This window comes from Lasiosphaeria miniovina (genome assembly GCF_030549165.1).
Source record: "Lasiosphaeria miniovina strain SMH2392-1A chromosome Unknown B0T26scaffold_5, whole genome shotgun sequence".
Taxonomy (NCBI): Eukaryota; Fungi; Ascomycota; class Sordariomycetes; order Sordariales; family Lasiosphaeriaceae; genus Lasiosphaeria; species Lasiosphaeria miniovina.
In genome coordinates this window covers 2,209,637-2,225,142 of record NW_026848224.1, presented here as the reverse complement: position 1 = coordinate 2,225,142, position 15,506 = coordinate 2,209,637, and the positions used below count along the sequence as shown (strand labels likewise).

The window sequence follows — 15,506 nt, the reverse complement described above, 5'->3', positions numbered from 1 at the left end:
CCTACCGCTTAATGCTTCATGCGGACAGCTTCCATGGTTTCTCAACAACTTCTCGAGAAATGGCCGGCTAGTAACGTCTCTTCCAACATCGCTTCCTGTCTGTTCCTGCCCAAGGTGCACAGCACCCCGCAGCGATGACGAGTGAGCAAGCTGCGCTGCGCTGTGGTTGGCTGGCTAGCAACGCGCATTGGGCCCAAGCTCCTTCATCAGACCACCTTTTGTGGGTCCCAGCCGTTCTCAGGTGCGGCCTTCCCACTTCCTCACGAGAATATGCGGGCGTGTAAGTTGAAACGGATCGCACGCTCTGATAGCCCGGGTGGGCCTCTTCTTCTCGGCGACATGCTACTGGCGATAACGCCGCAAAAAGGCCATCCACGTTTCCCTGCCGGGGGTCTGGTTGGCCGCTGAACGCTGGACAATGGACTCTTCGCAAACCGGCCCGCTCCTGAGGGCGTGGTAAGGTCCGTCTATACCGCAGATATGTGCCTAGGCTCGGAGCCGCCCAGGATGGAGGTAAGGTGCTGCTGCTGTACCTAAGGCAAGATAGATACGAAATGGTGCTTCATTAGTCAGGTAGTATGCGCGTGGCCGAATATAAAGACGAATCCGCTCCCTCTCTTGTTCCCTCGCTCTCTTCCGTCTGAGTCTCAATCCAAAGCACCTGAAGGTCTTGTCTTCGAACCACTCACAACATCAACCCGGTAAAACGCTGCTTCCCCCAGGCGGGCTTCACTATGGGCGACACCAAGGAAGAGCCGAAGAGCATCAGCGCCTACGGGCCTGCTCGCTCGACCGTCAAGGGAGCCCCCCTCTCCAAAGACCAAATCGAAAAATACAATGACTTCTTCAAGGCTAGTCTGTATCTCAGCCTCGGCATGATTTACCTCCGCGAAAATCCGCTTCTCAAGGTGCCGCTCAAGAAAGAACACCTCAAAGCCAGACTCCTCGGCCACTTCGGCTCTGCCCCTGGCCAGATCTTCACGTGGATGCACTTCAACCGTCTGATAACGAAGTATGACCTCGACTCCATCTACATTTCCGGCCCCGGCCACGGTGCCCCAGCCGTCCTGTCCCAGGCCTATCTCGAGGGAACCTACTCCGAGGTCTATCCCGTAACCTCGGAGGACGAGGAGGGCATGCAGAAGTTTTTCAAGCAGTTTTCCTTCCCTGGCGGCATCGGCTCCCACGCCACCCCAGAAACCCCGGGCAGCATCCATGAGGGCGGCGAGCTCGGCTACTCGATTTCCCATGCCTTCGGCGCCGTCTTTGATCACCCGAACTTGATTGCCTTGACCATGGTGGGCGATGGCGAGGCCGAGACTGGCCCGCTGGCCACCTCATGGCATAGCACCAAGTTCCTCAACCCCATCACCGACGGAGCCGTCTTGCCCGTCCTGCACTTGAACGGTTACAAGATCAACAACCCCACAGTCCTTGCCCGCATCAGCCACAAGGAGCTCGAGAACCTCTTCCTTGGCTACGGCTACCAGCCGTACTTTGTCGAGGGCGATGATGTCGAGTCGATGCACCAGGCCATGGCCGCAACCCTCGAGCACTGCGTCGTCGAGATCAGGAAGTTCCAGAAACAAGCCAGAGACTCTGGGAAAGCATTCAGGCCAATGTGGCCAGTCGTCATTCTCCGCACCCCCAAGGGCTGGACCGGCCCCCGGAAGATTGACGACAAGTATCTCGAGGGCTTCTGGCGCGCCCACCAAGTCCCCATCACCGACGTCCATACCAACCCCGAGCATCTCAAGCTGCTCGAGAAGTGGATGCGAAGCTATGAGCCCGAACGCCTCTTTGTCAACGGCAAGATCGGCCCGGAGCTGAAGGCGCTCTGCCCAACCGGCAATGCTCGCATGAGCGCCAACCCGGTGGGCAACGGCGGCATCATCAGGAAGCCGCTCAAGATGCCCGATTTCCGCAACTACGCCATCCACGTGGAGAAGTCGGCATCGACCATGGATGCCAGCATGAGCAACATGGCGCTCTTCTTGCGCGACATAATGGCACAGAACCCTACCAACTTCCGCCTCTTTGGCCCCGATGAGACCGAGTCAAACAAGCTAGCCAACGTGTATCGAGCGGGAAAGAAAGCCTGGATGGGCGAGTACTTTGAAGAGGACGAGGACGGCGGTAACCTGGCGATGGAAGGCCGCGTCATGGAGATCCTGTCGGAGCACACCTGTGAGGGTTGGCTGGAGGGTTACATTCTCAGCGGCCGTCATGGTCTGCTGAACAGCTACGAGCCCTTCATCCACGTCATTGACTCCATGGTCAACCAGGTACGTGCTGAACACATGCTTTCAACATGCTGAACCAAACTTGCTAACTCGACACAGCACTGCAAATGGCTCGAGAAGTGTCTCGAGGTCGAATGGCGCGCCAGGGTCGCCTCACTCAACATCCTTCTGACTGCCGTGGTGTGGAGACAAGACCATAACGGCTTCACCCACCAAGACCCGGGCTTCCTCGACGTCGTTGCAAACAAGAGCCCCGACGTTGTCCGAATCTACTTGCCGCCCGATGGCAACTGCTTGTTGAGCTGCATGGACCATTGCCTGCGCTCGACCAACTATGTCAACGTCATTGTTGCAGATAAGCAAGAGCACCTGCAATATTTGACCATGGACGAGGCAGTTATCCACTGCACCAAGGGCATTGGTATCTGGCCGCAGTTTTGCACCGACGCTGGCGAGGAGCCCGACTTGGTCATGGCCGCCTGCGGAGACATTCCAACTCACGAGGCCCTGGCAGCCGTCGACCTGTTGCTCCAACACTTCCCGGAGCTCAAGATCCGCTTCGTCAACGTGGTCGACCTGTTCAAGCTCATTTCACACGTCGACCACTCGCACGGCCTGACGGACGAAGAGTGGATATCAATATTCACAAACGACAAGCCCATCATCTTCAACTTCCACAGCTACCCGTGGCTGGTCCACCGCTTGACCTACAAGCGGCCCGGCTCCCATAACCTGCACGTACGCGGCTACAAAGAGAAGGGCAACATCGATACCCCGCTCGAACTAGCCATCCGTAACCAGACGGACCGCTTCAGCTTGGCAATGGATGCCATTGACCGCATGCCGAATCTTCACAACCGCGGCTCTGCGGCCCGCGAGGTGCTGCTCAACGACCAGATCAAGGCGCGCAACGAGGCCTTCGAGACGGGCATTGACCCCCCGTTCCTCAACCAGTGGAAGTGGCCCCACACTGGACTGTGGAAGCAGACTGTGACCAAGTTGACGTCGTGAAAGAGACGGAAGGATTGAAAACCTTACGAGTTGACGATAGATTCCGTTGTGGGTTGTAGAAAGCACGGCGTTTGGGAGGTTGGTGTAGACTTTTTTGTCATATAACACATTTTTTTCCGATTCAATGGAACATTACTAGTGGCCCTTGCTGGTTTCCTACTTCCTACCGACCTGGTCAAGTGTATAGACCTTTTCAGTGAAATAGTCTTTATTGAGTATGTTCAAGATCTCTCTTCCTCACCTAGGGATGGAGCTGTGACGCATGCAATATCGTGTGGGCCATGATCTTGTGGACCCAAACCAAAACATGCTGCTGAATGTATAAGCCAGGATGACTTGTCCAGGATTTCAACTCAGCAATGAAAAGCCCGGCTAGCTCAGTGAGTCCACACCATGGCTTCCGAACGTCCCAACCCAGCAGAATCCCGTGAGCGTGAGACTCTTAATCTCAAGGTTGGGGTTCGACCCCCATGTCGGGCTCAGTTCCCGTCGTTCATAGCACCAACCGTGAACACTTTTTCTTTTTCTTCTTTCTTTTGCTATATTCTTTTCTTTTTTTTTGCTCTTCTCATATGTAAAGGGTTGGACCTAGTAACGGAAATCGGCGGCTTCCGAAGAGAAATTAAAACAAAGTAAAAGAGAAACACGTACTTCTCCATGGCTGTAGGGTATTACCGATTCTTCAACAGGTGTTCTAGCCTCCTTCAAATCCACGCCTTCCCATCAACTAGGTATAGAAGCTTCTGCGAAGTGCCGCGCTTTCGGACCCCCAGGCTCCCTTCAAACTGGCGTAGCTTCGATATTGTCTGTCTCAACAAGATCCTGACCAGAACAGTGGAGCTTGACATGCCTGTAGAAAAAAAAGGGGGGGGGGGCTTTACGGTGGTTTACATTCTTGATCACACGCGAATCCGAGGCGAGGCCCTAGGCCAGTCTTTAGGCCAGTCGTGGTGATTGGGCTGGCTTGGGCGCGGACTCTCACATGCTGCTCGCTCTAGCTCGTAGCGATTCCCAACGCAAAGCTCGTGCGCGTGGGTTGTGCATCCACCTACCCCTAAATGTTTTGTTGGCGTGGTACTTACGAAGGAAAAAAAATAACAAATGAACCGACCAGGAAGGGTCTTAAATAGGAGAGAAGGAATAGACCTCTAGGATTCCAAAACAGGGATTTAAATAGCTATTACCTTAGCGAAAAACCTTTACGGCGAGTCGTAAGATACTAAGGCCATTTGGATCTTGGAAAGTACCACGCCAACAAACACCGTTGAATTTGCGGCACACTGTTAAGATGGCCGTTTCGCCAGCTTCACCGTTGCGGCGGCGGCGTATTTAAGGGGAGTTGGGCCTCCCTCCTGTTGGCAGCTCTCGCTGTCGCAAACATTTCCCAACGCGTGCATTTCCATTTCGCGACGCATACATTTCTCAAAAAGCAGCCGAGTCGCGCCAAAATGACCCGACGCCTCGTTATTGTTCTTAGTAAACCTATCAAGTTGCGCGACCATAAAGAGCGACGACGAAAAGCGGACGAGGACGATAAAATACTCGTAGATGACAATGTCGATAGCAAGCGGAAAGTATGTGATCGTCTGCAAGAAGACCGGGTTCGCGCATGGCAAATGATGCGGCTGTAAGTAATCTCGTAGGTTATATTATTTGCTGTCGTTAACGATGAAATATTAGATTCATTGACAATTATAAGGGCGGGGACTTTAACTAGATTTGGTTCGGTCTTTGCAACGACTAGAAACGCGAAAAGACTATAATGAAGTCGTACTTTCGAGATATGTCGAGTCATCCTAGATAACCCGCCCGGCCCTCGGGGATGGGGACAACGAACACCAGAGTATCTAGACGATTACTAGTACGAAGACTGTAATAATGCATTAGAGGATCTTGGTTACAGAGGCGGACAATACGATCCTTGGGGAAAAGAGGCGCGAGGACCCTAGCAAACGTGGGCTGTTGAAGTTGAGGTGGGATAATGGCAATTCTAGAGATAGCCCGATAGCTGACATAGTAATGTAAGGAGAAGTCCCGACTTAAGAGGGCCTTCCCGTGCTAATGCGTTTAGTGAATTCAGTCGGATTTCGCAGACATATTCGGCTTAGCGCGCGAATCGGAGCTTTTATTTAAGAAATCCGAGATAATAACCTTGTGGACGCGGGCAGAGTATGTACTTTGTTTGCATAAGTTCCTGTAAGGAAGCTCCCCAACCCACCCCACACACACGGCCAGCCACTGAAGCCATGCCAGGCTAGGAGGGAAATACCTCCACTAACCCGTCCGTCCTTTCCATATTTTCTAATTTGAGCCAGCTAGGAGGGCAACCCCTTTACTTTTCTTTACTTTAGGGTTACTGCAGCCAAAGGAGAGAGCGGAAGTGTTGCTCCTGGGGTGCGACTTATCTGCTTGTTGCTCGAAGGGTAAACTCTACCGTGTACATCCCGAGTCTAATGGGGTAAGAGACCTTTTAAGATACAATCAAGTTACCCCGTAACATTTTGGGGAGAAGCTACTGGAATAGTGACTTGTAACAAGCCTCAATCCCTCTTAAACCCCCTGGGCTGAATGCTCTATAAAAAGTCACTATAACAAGCTTTCAAACCCCGGGAGAGCTACAACGATACCGAGTCTCGCCATCGGGGAGGGCATAATAAGACCAACTCCCCCCATCGGGGTAGGTATAATAATAGTAACTGCTCCCATCGGGGTAGGTATAATTATACCAACTCCCTCTCCCCTGGTTATCTACCCCTCCCGCCAGTAGATGGAGCCACAGGCTCCACAACGCACTTAGCACGCCCACCAGCCCGAGCACCCCCATCAAGACCAGCAAGCACCGCTCCCAGTCGACGTTGACTTGGACCTCGAAGTAGCCCTCCTCCCCCACCTCATCTCCCACCCGGCGTGGCGATATGCGTATGGATTTTGGGTCGACAGGGCACCCTTCAGGTCCAGGGTCACCACCACCACCCCCTAGGTTAGAAGAGGAAGAGACGGTGGTGTTTCGCGCCGGCAGGCTGTTGGTGGCGGTGACTGGAGCGTGTTTTGAGGAACCGGGTTGGGCAAAACCCCCACTGCTGCCGCTGCTGCTGTTGGTGGTCTGGGCCTGCTTCCCGTCCTTTGTATCCGGCGACGGGGCCCTGCGCCAACGAATGGTCAAGATGACCATTTTCTGTTTTTATTTCCAGTCAGCCAAGCCAAGGCAAGGCAGGCCAAGCCCGAGGAACGCGTAGGTAGGCTGCGGTATAGGAGCACGAGTTGAGGAGGGTGGTGGGGGGGCACTTACAATATATCAGAAAGATATTATCTATCAGAAGCGTGCGGACTAGCGGGATGTGCTTTGTGCAGATTTTGTTCTTGACGATTCCCAGATTAGAAGGGAATCAGAAGGGACCAACGGCTGCACTTGTTTTATATAAATTTTGTGTCGCCCTACCCTAATTATTAAGGGCACAATTTAAATACCGATCCCCGTCAATCATTAGAAAATTCTACAATGAACGAACTCTAAGCTGTCGGATAAAGGCTGAAGGTTCAGGTTCATCAGCCTTTGGCTTTACAAGCTGAAGGTGCTAAAGGCTTAAACTCGGTACGGGCAAGTTTCCTAGCTCACGTACGGCCGTACTACACTTGACTATTATTAGATAACCTTTCTGAGGTAGCCGAAGCCACAATAATGGTGTCAAAGGGTATAGAGAAGAGGGTAGGAAGTCGATTATAAGCCGAGGACTATATAGGGCTAAAGAATAAAAATAGTTTCTCACAGACCCAGATCTCCCAGCCCAGCGCATACGCAAATATACCCACCCGGTCGACTTCTACCTTGAACCAACACCCGCAGGAGAACTTTCTCCAGCTCCCTAGGGACCCGTTACAGCGCTTGACCCGTTGGCCCTCACAAACAATATGCATCAACGTTATTCTCGGCAGAGGTATGGGGAGTTTGTAAAAGCGTAGCCCCGAGGCTTTGCGTACGCGTTGATTGATTCGAATAAGGCCTGTCGAGACTCAAAAAAGCCCCCAGGAGTGAGGCAGTCGTCTGGAAAGGTGGCTAGGGCTACAGTGTTGGCCATGGCTGCAGTGTGGGCGATAGGTTGGCTGTGGTGGAAAAGGGTGCAAAGAAATTGGCCGCGTTAGATGCATTTTCAGAGTTACATAAGCAATTTCATACTTACGTAAGCGCGCACACGCGTGCGTCTAGTGGGAGCCGCTCTTTTGGCCCCGGGCTCCGTAGATGTCGGCTCGCCCTATTGCACCCTTATCCACACTTACAGACGCTATACATTTTCTCCTTCCCCTATCTCAAGTACCTTAACATATAAGGTACTTACATTTTCTGCCTGACCCTTTAATAATCGCGACGTATTTTTGGTTTAGTTTGAAGTATCTTCATTTTATAAGATACTTATATTCTCTTCTTAACTTCGTACTCATTACGCAGTTGTGTAGTACCTTCAAATACTGGGTCGATGGCCCTCTCGGCGCAAAAGAATCTGACCCGGCAATCTTCAAAAGCTGGTCTGGCAAAAGTCAAACCTAGGCTTCACGAAACCTATCTCAGCCTCTGGCTCAACAGGCTTTGGAAAGCCTAGTTAAGCCTCCGAACTCAAGGTACCTTATACAAGCAGCGGGGAATCTGTTCTTTTTTCGACATGTATATTCTGAAGAAGCTTTTCAGCTTGTGAAATGGCCACTTGCAAAAATGTCACCTGAGGTCTTCAATTGTATCGCCATCAACCACAAGGAATGTATGCTCGGTGGATATTATGACTGGTGGTGGGAGTGGGATTTCCAATGACGTGAGATTAAATAGGTAATGGAGCTGGATCTGGATTGTCCTTTTCTTTTGTATAGTAGCTTTTAATGTTTGGCCCGAGTCGGTTATGTTACCAACCGTGACGTTCCATGAAGCCGGAGATCTCGTATTTCCAGCAAGGAAAAAGAAGTTTGGGGTCCTCCAGTATCGAAGCCATTCGGTTGGTTAAAGGGGGCCCATCTCGCTTGAATGGCGCACCAGGGCATGGGGGGAGTTCTCCAACCTATCGGGTAGAAAGGAGTATGTATTTGACAGAGTTGAGTTACTTATTATCGGGGTAAAATGGCGTGGTAAATGCGGCGTTGGGCGGAAAATGTAAGTACATTGCAAATCTTAGGTACTTGTATCGAAGACCCTGGAGATCACACACTGAAGGCATTCCGTCGGGTGTGAGAAATGTAAGTATCTTGTAACGTGAAGATACTTCAAAGCGAAGAAGAAATATACGGGCCTTTCAAAGGAAGAGGGAAAAATGCAAGTACCTCGCAAAATTGAGGTACTTGTCAACTTTGAAGTGCATTCCGTACCGGGGCGGACGTGACCCAGAATACGAGTAGGTACTCCCTTTGCGAGACTTGACTCGTCTGCTGCCGTATATCACACGAAGGCCGATTCTTTGGAGGCCCGCCACTTTGGTGCGGGTCCCGAAGGCTTAGCAAATATGGCGTGCGAATACGGGCACACGTCGGCGTGTTCGCTGCCCATGCTAAGAAGAAGTGGGGATTCTCCTCCGTTTGTGAGCACGGCGGTTTTTTTTTTTTTTTTTTTTTTTTTTTAAAAAAAAAAACCAAAAAACCGGGACACACTAACCGGAGGGAAAGAGGAGCCCGTTTTTGGATCCCAAGAACCCCTGGTTCCTGACCCCCTCTACCTCGTAGGGCAAGCTTCTAGGGATTGGATTGTACGGCCCTTCTCATGGTGGCACTGCACTAGGTAGGGCAGACAGGCTGACAGCTGTCTCGGCAGTCCGAAATCCAGCTTTCAGGGGTCGTTCGCCCTTCCGTCCCGGTAAGCAGCGTCACTGGTTCAAGCCCCCTAGCAAGATACCCCACACAAACTGAGCTTGGCGACGGCAAGATCCGGGACTAGTCTAGCTGCGTTTGTTTGAAAATGGCATGTGGTTCGGGACAGACTTTCCCGTCCTGGTGTGCAGTTTGGAATCAGAAGCCGCATGCTTGGTCGACGACGTGCAGCAGGAAAAAAGTGACTCGCGCGGAGTACGGAGACACGTCTAGCTGGGTAGTATTTGTTGTAAATCCGCCCGATGACGCCCGACGGGGGCGAGAAGGGTCCAAACGAAAAAAAAATCCATGCGACATGGGATGGGATTTTCAAGTTTCCCATTCTGGAGTTGCACTGAAAGCGGCCAGTCGGCTGTCTTCTTTCGCGGCCAAACCAAATGGCTGGGGGGCAGGAGGATTGTCTCCGGGCGTGAGCCTGCAGGCTTGTGATTCGACAACAGGACTGATGTGCAGGCGCGGAAAAGCAGGGAATTCGCGCCTTGGTTACGTGGGGCTTGATTGGCCCGCTGGGCTTTCCTTCTCAACTGTTAAGCACCTCGGCTGATCCCAAGTACCCAGCCCAGCCCGAAAGCTTCCCCCCAGCCGGAGCAGACCCTCCGCGAAGCTGTGTCTTGGGCGTGGGCTTGCACCTCCACAGTCTGCCCGTGGCCCCCCGTATCATGAAAGACAAACGCGGTCGGGACTGAATGCAGAACCTGCCAGAGCCGGACATCGGGCTGTGCGCCACAATGATGTCAGGTATCCGCCTACCTACAGAATGCTTTTGTTTGCACCACGGCACCTCGCACAGGGAGCAATGGATGATAATGAACGACCAGCGCGAGTTGTTGCCGCACCGCGTCACGTCGCGTGAGAGAGTCGCCTTTGGTGCGTGGGGTGATTGATCAGTGTGCTAGTCTTCAAACTTTAAGGGAGCCGCAATTGCCGAGCTATTACTACAATGAGTGAAAAGGCTGCCGATCTGCGCTCTCGGTTTTGAGCGGAATCGAAGAAAAAAATCTTCATGTAGATCTTCCCGACAGCGTGGGCATTGGAAACCAACATCGGAGCCCACCAATTGGATCTTCAAATCGGCACAAGATCTACTCTGGTTTAAGGGGACCATTCTAGAAACTTCGCCTATGCAAAAGACTTCACGAATGCCCTCCCATTGTCAGATGAGCCGCGAATGCTTTGGTTCTCAACCCATATTGGCGATTCTATTCACAGTCAAGTGTCTAAGGTGCCTTGTGGGAAGGATACCGGGTCCAATACCTCGATACCTGCTTCTAACTGGACATAATACCGTGCCCTGCCGAAACTAGCAAGCTGTGGCGGCGGAAACCAACTCCGGGCCGCCTCAGACAAACAAGCACATTGCTAGACCGGCCCAACACTTTTGGAATTGGGATTCCCGTCTATTGCCGGCGGCCGCAGTTGAAAGGAGGCGAGACGAGTGACAGTGCTCTCCTGTCAGGACCCTGCCTATACCCGTAGAGTTGTGATTGAGGTAGTATTTAAAGTTTTGGGCGTGTTGCGCCTCTTGGCATGTAATTACCACGCATTGGCTTCTGCCAGAAGATCACTGAAATTAGATTCCTCTCAAGTAAAGTGAATCTTCGGAGTTCTCCAACAATCGAGGTTTTGAGTGAGACCAAACGGCGTCCAGACCAAGACTCTAGGGAAGGGCCCAAAGTACTCCAGTGGTTTCCTCTTGATAGTACTTGGGATAATTGGGAGAGGCTTCGACTGATGATTGAGTGAGTGCGGGGTCCTCAATGTTTCGATGTGGGTCTACCGCGTTCGGCCCCAGAGAAGAGGAAGGACCAGGCGAGCGGGTCGGGTTGGCCACTGCAAAAGGACATGGGGTCATCCGCAATGACCTGACCTACGGTAGGGTAGTGGAGGTACTTGGATGGCCCAGCTTGATGTAACGAAACGAAGGTTCCTTGATCGCGATCGATCAGCGCCGTCTCCCCACCGAGCCAAGTTCTGCCCCGGATCGAGGGCGCTGTGTGGATCCAACCAGAATCCGACCGAAAACACCAGCAGCTACCACAACGCACCTGCCCTGCCTAACAAACCACACTCTTTTCCTGCTGGCTTTCCCAATCCAATCCAGTGCGGACATGGCGCCCCCCTCAAGTGGCAGGCAAATGGCACGGCTTTGTGGGCTCTAGGGAGGGAGCAGTGCCCCCTCTCTCCACGCTTCGCTATAGGTAAGGTAGTTCAAGTCCATAGATCTCCGTTAATGTTCGACAGAAATACATAGCAATACAAGATGTGCTGTGGGTGCCGTATCCCATCTGCCATATGCCATTTGCTATATGCCACGCACGCCCCTTGGCCCCTTCCTCCCGACTGACTTCTCTCGTCTTTCACCCTCTTCGCCTCTTCCCCTCCGTTCTTTCTTCCTCGCTCTGACTAGAGTGTAGGTTCTCTAGCCCCTCCTTCTCCACTCGAGCTTCGAGTCTAGTCCTAGATACCTTGCCTTAGAGGCGGGAGTCTCACCAAGTTCCCGTATCACCTACCTCGGGCAGCCCACAGAAAACCCCGGGAGCTGGAGCTGGAGCTCGCTAGACCTAGGCAAGAGCTTGCAGTGCCCTAGCTCAACCTTCTTCGCAGGCAGCCACCGCGCGGGGCCATTATACTTTGTGGTTTTCTTGGGTCTTCTCAGGTCGGGGGCGTTAGCATCCCGCTCAACAAGGCGTCTTGCTGTGGCGCCTGCCCTAGCTGCATGCCGCGATCGACATCCCGCTGCCCTGTACGCCGTCCCTGGCGCATATATTCCGCTTCCTCCCAACCCCGGGACATAGTCGAGTCATCATCAGCTATCGGTCGCCTTGAGCTCGGCTCTGTGGCGTAGTCTTGCTCTCTGTCACCGAGTCGATAACCCTGTGGCATCCATCACCAGCAGCAGCAGAGCGGCAAACCAGAAAGGCAACCAGCCATAAGCTCTCGCCTCCTCGGTCTCTCCGATGCGCAAACGCTCCCTGGACGAGTCGGCTCCCGCCCCGGCTCCCGCCAGCATTCCTCCCATGCAACGTAGAGTAGGTACCGCGTTCCCTGTTGATGGATGGCTGTCGTCACCAGCCTCGAGTCTGCTCGGTTTGCTAACTAAGGCCTGTCATGTAGACCGAGCGCACCCACGAGGAAAACCAAGAGCGAGCTTATATCGCAGCTTCTCGCAGGTCAGACCGTAGCGTCGAGGCCCGCGTCCAGTCGGCAAAAATGGCTTCTGATATTCACAAGAGACGTACAGGCAAGGGATTCAAGATCTCTGAGGAGATCGTCATGAAGGAGGAGATGTACGAGGAGGAAGACGAAGATATGCCACGCTCGTATCGAAATCTCCACGCCTACTTCAGCACACCGTCTAGCAACATGAACAACCGCGTCAATGCCTACATCACTAACCGTGTTGCCATGGCCAGCTTGGTGCATCAGGCCGAGGTTAATCGCCAGTTTGAAGAGCAGTTTCCTGGTGCCGCCCGCCTCACTCAAGCCCCGACACAGTCCATTTATCTGCAGAACCTTCCACCCGAGCACTCGGCCCAGTCATCGCATCAGTTCCCCCTTCCGCAAACATACCAAACCACGCCAATGGCATATCCGCGTGACAGATCACACTCGGTTACACAGAACATGCCCATGTCCCCACACCAACTCCCAGCAGGTCACTATCATTACGCTTCTCCTCTTGGTCCGCATGCCTCGCTTGAAGCAAACCCCTCTCCGCCGATCTTGACACCGGGCTCGGGTAGCACCGACACACCTCCGTCGAGATCTACACCTCCTTTTTCCTACAAATCGGAGGACCGGCGGCATTCATATGCGGGATATCTCGTGGACCCTTCGCTCTCCATAGCACCAAGCCATGTTATGGACGCTTTCAACTTGGATATTCAACCTGAGGGTCAGGCGGTGGCAAAAGATGACATGAACCATCAGCTGGCGGAATATTTCTTCGCCGGGCCGATAAATGAACTTGCGGGGTCGGAGCCGCACTATTGGATGCCCTCAATCTCACTTGAAGACAAACACAATACGGCCTCCTCCATCACCAGTATTCCAGGCCTCGCACATGGGATAGGGAATGAGCATAGCCAAGGCGACGTCCCTGATTTCTTCAATACCCTTCATCCACATTCCAGCAACAAGAATGTCGGGTTTGTGGGCGAAGCTGGCAATATCGGCACGCCAGGTGGGGGGATTGGGGACTCATGGGACTCGTGGATCAACACGGATGAGCAGTACGAGCCAGCTGCAAACGAAGCCAATTAGTTTCGACTCGGGCTATTTTGCTGTTTGCGCAGAACTCAGTCCACCGCCCATGGGGTTCTGCAGACTAGCGAAACTCGAAAGCCTGGCATAGCGAAGCTGCCACCATTTCCAGGTGTTGGTGAGTCTGTATTTTGTGTCTTGCGTTTTGCGTTTCTGTTATCTTGGGGGCGTTTTTTGTCTTCCGTCTCACGTCTGGCGTTTTCTGGTGAACATCGGCATCAGAGGAGCATGTATTGGGAACTGGACTTGGGTTTCGCCATGGCTTGGGGGCGTTTCTGTACTCAAGTGTATCTCATATTATGACTTGACGAGGAGCATGACTCGGCGCCATTGAAACCTGCGACTGGCTTTGGGCTTACTTGGACGGCTGGCTGCGGACCTAGTTCAACGGCTGGCTTTGGACTTACTCCGACGGCTAGCTTTGGACTTACTTCGACGGCTGGCTGTGGACCTTGTTCAACGGCTGGCTGCGGACCTAGTTCAACTGGCTGTGGACCTAGTTCAACGGCTGGCTGTGGACTTACTTCACGGCTGGCTGTGAACCTCGTTCAACGGCTGGCTGTGGACTTACTTCGACGGCTGGCTGTGAACCTCGTTCAACAGCTGGCTGTGGACTTACTTCGACGGCTGGCTGTGAACCTCGTTCAACAGCTGGCTGTGGATTTACTTCGACAGCTGCAGCTTAGAAAACCTCATGAAATAACTGAGAAAAAAATTGAAAGTAACCGTTTTGAAACCAATGGCAACTCCCCTAGCTGTTTTCTCGTGTTGGCTTTTTTGACAACTTGATATTAAAAGCAATGGGACGAGAACGGGTAACTTGGTGCTGGCATATTTTCTTGACCCGGGAATCTAAATACCTGCCTTTATTGTCCATTTGCCCAAGTGTTGAGCACTTACCAAGGCAGGTACCCTGCCTTGGCTAATTTGATTGTCTACAGTTTTTGTACTTTCTGGACGTCGATGTTGACGTTAGTAGCCTCTGTATCACCGCCACCAGCCCATAGCTCATCTATCTGAATCTGGTCGGGACGGCAAAGTTAGCCCAAGGAGTAGGGGAGCCCCCTACTAGTTCTTTCCTGGTATTCTCCTTGGTATTTATAGGCGAGGATGAGGATGGGATCAAACTATCTCCCCTGGCCAAGTCGTCTGTCTTTCAGGGGACTTTCTCGATTTGAAGGCGAGAAGGGGTAAGAAGTGGGCTAGTTATCTCCTCGCCAGTGTATCTGATAATGAAAAAGGGGTTTGTACCGATAAGGTCTCCCATTATCGGGCGATATAGAACTGTGACCACGAATCGAGTCATTCATTACTGGTCCCGCATTCTAGTTGCCCCATAGGTACGTAGGCAGTGTTCAACCAGCATTGTGGTAATAGAAGACCGGGTCCCTCTACTGTACGTCGTACTCGGCGTCGGAGGGCATGTATGTGTCGTCGTTGAGATCCGGGTCCCGGAACTGTCGTGACAGACTTTAGCCCGGCTACACTTGGCCATTTGCCTGGATCTTGACGACGAGTTTGACCTCTGACGGCTCCGGCCGAACCAAACCGATTTCTACATGTCGGAGGAGCAAATGGTCTTCCATCGGTTGATTTGATGAGAGACGGTCTATCGTTCACGGAGAGACTTTGGGTAGCTCTCGTAGTCGTGTTTGTCCTCGCGGAGAGACTATGGGTTGTTCTTGTGGTCGTATGTGAGCTCGATAAGGACTTAAACACCCCGAGCAGCGTCGTGGAAGTCGTCAACACGGATCGGGCTGCCTTCATTCCGAGCCCAACGACGGACGTCACGCATCATAGAGGTATTGGAGGGAGAATAAAGGTAGTTAAGACGTCGACACGGCGTCTACTAATTTATTAATTAAAATAAAGAAAACAACCGTCCTCCCCCTGCCCGCAACACTCCACCCCCCCTTTCCAGGCTTTTCAGGGTTGGCAAGCCCCCTACTTCGCCTTGCCGCCCGCCCCCTTGCCCTTGGCCGCCGCCGCCTTCTCGGCCGGGTTGGAAACCTTCAGCAGATAGATAGGTTGCCTGGTTAGCGACGAGAGCCAGAAAACGAAAAGAAAAAAGAAATAAAAGGGGATTTTTGTGTTTTACCAGCTGGTTTCCAGAGCCCGCCGCTCCGGCCGTCGCCGCCGCCTCGCCGC

The 15,506-nt window shown here is 52.7% G+C and overlaps 4 protein-coding genes across 4 annotated transcripts; 3 read left to right on the top strand and 1 right to left on the bottom strand.

The window, feature by feature from the left end:
* Window positions 1-309: 309 nt before the first annotated feature.
* Window positions 310-3,583, top strand: B0T26DRAFT_353231 (phosphoketolase). Its single transcript, XM_060434566.1, has 2 exons — window positions 310-2,285; window positions 2,343-3,583. Exons 1-2 carry the CDS (start codon window positions 735-737, stop codon window positions 3,252-3,254), a joined length of 2,463 nt encoding a protein of 820 aa, XP_060294366.1. The 5' UTR covers window positions 310-734; the 3' UTR covers window positions 3,255-3,583.
* Window positions 3,584-4,538: 955 nt separating this feature from the next.
* On the bottom strand, window positions 4,539-5,297 carry B0T26DRAFT_716133 (uncharacterized protein). The gene has a single exon (XM_060442261.1). It carries the CDS (start codon window positions 5,047-5,049, stop codon window positions 4,561-4,563), a length of 489 nt encoding a protein of 162 aa, XP_060294365.1. The 5' UTR covers window positions 5,050-5,297; the 3' UTR covers window positions 4,539-4,560.
* A 5,618-nt stretch (window positions 5,298-10,915) lies between these two features.
* On the top strand, window positions 10,916-11,921 carry B0T26DRAFT_353030 (uncharacterized protein). The gene is made up of 2 exons (XM_060434565.1): window positions 10,916-11,293; window positions 11,571-11,921. Exons 1-2 carry the CDS (start codon window positions 10,990-10,992, stop codon window positions 11,888-11,890), a joined length of 624 nt encoding a protein of 207 aa, XP_060294364.1. The 5' UTR covers window positions 10,916-10,989; the 3' UTR covers window positions 11,891-11,921.
* Window positions 11,922-12,305: 384 nt separating this feature from the next.
* B0T26DRAFT_677425 (uncharacterized protein) lies at window positions 12,306-13,358 on the top strand (the record flags this gene model as incomplete). Its single annotated transcript, XM_060440101.1, has 1 exon — window positions 12,306-13,358. One exon carries the CDS (start codon window positions 12,306-12,308, stop codon window positions 13,356-13,358), a length of 1,053 nt encoding a protein of 350 aa, XP_060294363.1.
* Window positions 13,359-15,506: the final 2,148 nt, after the last annotated feature.